General features: G+C 38.7%; 1 protein-coding gene across 1 annotated transcript in view; it reads left to right on the top strand.

Moving 5' to 3' along the window:
* Nucleotides 1–2,178, top strand: part of ppp1r2 (protein phosphatase 1 regulatory inhibitor subunit 2) — a 27,731-nt gene that overhangs the window by 15,784 nt on the left and 9,769 nt on the right. Inside the window, exon 4 of the mRNA XM_015376671.1 lies at nt 2,002–2,096. Within this exon, the coding sequence (XP_015232157.1) occupies nt 2,002–2,096 (95 nt within the window). The remainder of the gene's footprint in view (nt 1–2,001; nt 2,097–2,178) is intronic.

A 2,178-nucleotide genomic window follows, 5' to 3' on the forward strand; every position in this document is an offset into this window, starting at 1 on the left:
ATGGATGGATGGATGGATGGATGGAAGTTTCAGTCACCTTGTGTAAAGTGATGAAATATTAGCATAGGGATGTTCCGATGCAACTTTTTCATTCGGGAAAGTGACACTGTTATCAATACACAGATTCATATTATGGCTGAAACAATCAGATTAATCGGGATTAATTGATTGTTGAAACTATTATCAACTAATTTAGTAACTGATTAATCGTTAACTGGAGTATAGAGGCTCTAAAACAGGGGCAACCAATTAAATATCAGCGGGATCCGAATAAAGAAAATCATCAACATTTTTAATGACTGCCCAACTGTACGCTTTTTTATGCCTTTAAAAAAACACGACTTTTTTTGTCTATGTTCGATCCATAAATCTGATATGCTCCATCTGAAAGGATACATTATCAGCTAATAGTGTTTAGAAAATGAGGCATTTTAAATAACTTACAAAAAAAGATATAGGAATCGGTGACTGAAGAGACCAGGGAGCTGAGAAGGAAAAAACTTGGTTGTTTTTTAGTGAACATTTGTTGAAAATAACTTGACTCTTACACACCAGAGCTGTTTGTGGTGGGAAATTTTACCACGACGAAAAGCTTGAAATATCAGTTAATATAAATAATTATTGATTAGTTTTATGTTTATCTATTAGCAACAAGGACTATGGGGAAATAGCCTGTAACCCTAACCCTGTTTAACCTTTAAAAATAGGTCAGCCCTGAATCCTCAACTCTGCTTCTATCCTCAGGAACACTGGCTGCAGTAGAAATAGAAAACTCTATCTGATGTATTTCTATTGATATTAATCAGGTTCCTTCAGTGATATAGATTGATATTGATTTTTTGTGCAGCCTTAAGGGGAACCGCTGTCATCCATAGCTTTCATACCTTCATGTTTTTTTCTGTATTGTATGTAAAATGCCTTGTATACTTTTGGTGATTGCTCCCTATTTCTTTTTGCACTTTTTCTGTTTCTGCATTACCAAAAACACGTTCAGATCCATAAACGGGGTGTTTCCCATCATCCCTGCATTCCAGGGAGGAGACCTTAGAAAATGGCTTTGATTCATAGCAGCTGGACAGAAGTGGTCCTGAACACGTTCTGTCAGACATTTCTATATTACAACAGTTTATATGTATTCTTTTAGTGTTTTCTTTTCCTTCAAAAAGCTTCTCCTTCAGAGCGCAATAAAGAACAGATGTTTCCCAGATTTAACAGCTCTATTTACGCTGCAGTAAATTAGATTGAATGGATTTCTTTTTGTCTTATCATTTCTTACAGTTTAGTTCCTAATGGTCCATTTGTGTTGAAATATATTTATCTGTCAGTCTCAGCTTTCATGGGCTTACTAACAGGAGCATGAGGAGCGTTTTTAGCATTCTTATTGCAGCCAAGAGAGGCAGTTTGTGTTACAGAGAGTGTAGTGATCGGCCTCAGGCTTGTAAGTCAATTACCAGCCTTTGTTTACTTTTATAATGAACGTCTTCTTTTGTTTCACACTAAGCTCGTCACACAGTGCTGTCCAACTGCTGCTCTTCTCCCTCCTTTTTCCAGACATCCTTCCATCATTCAGGCTTCCTCTATCATTTATTCCCTTTCTTAGACTCTTCCATCCAGATTCACCCATCAGACAGTTATTGGTGTTCTTTGAAACTCTAATAAAATGTCCTGTCTTCCATCTGAGCAGCTGGTTGGACGGCAGCTTCCCTGAGGCACTCCTGCACCTTCATCTCAGCCATAAGCCGTTATTCATTTGGTCTAATGCTTTTAGTGGGGCTGGGAGGTGAGAATAGTAACTGGTTTTATTTTTATCCCGTGTTCGAGTCATTAAAGCGGACAGTTCTTCACTCTGCTTTCATTCTCTCCTAATGCACTGGTACCCCTGCTAATGTCCTGCTCTAGAGCGTGTTTCTACAGTAAGATGAAGGAAGTAGTTTGATCTCTTGAGATTATTGATGGGATTGTTGAGGAGATATTTATTGTTTTTGTGAATTTGTTCTTCAGGCTAGAGGCGGCTGAGGGGGCGGAGCCTCGCTTCATGCAGGAAGAGGAAGAAAGCAGCGAGGAGGAGGAAGAGGAGCTGACTCCAGAAGAGCAAGGTGCAGTTTCCTTTTTTAATTGATCACTTTCCCCATAAGGTCACGCCCTGTCTGTTTTTTTATCAATACTGTCAGAACTATA

The sequence above is a fragment of the Cyprinodon variegatus genome, unplaced genomic scaffold (genome assembly GCF_000732505.1).
Source record: "Cyprinodon variegatus isolate N-32 unplaced genomic scaffold, C_variegatus-1.0 Scaffold138, whole genome shotgun sequence".
NCBI classification, from domain to species: domain Eukaryota; kingdom Metazoa; phylum Chordata; class Actinopteri; order Cyprinodontiformes; family Cyprinodontidae; genus Cyprinodon; species Cyprinodon variegatus.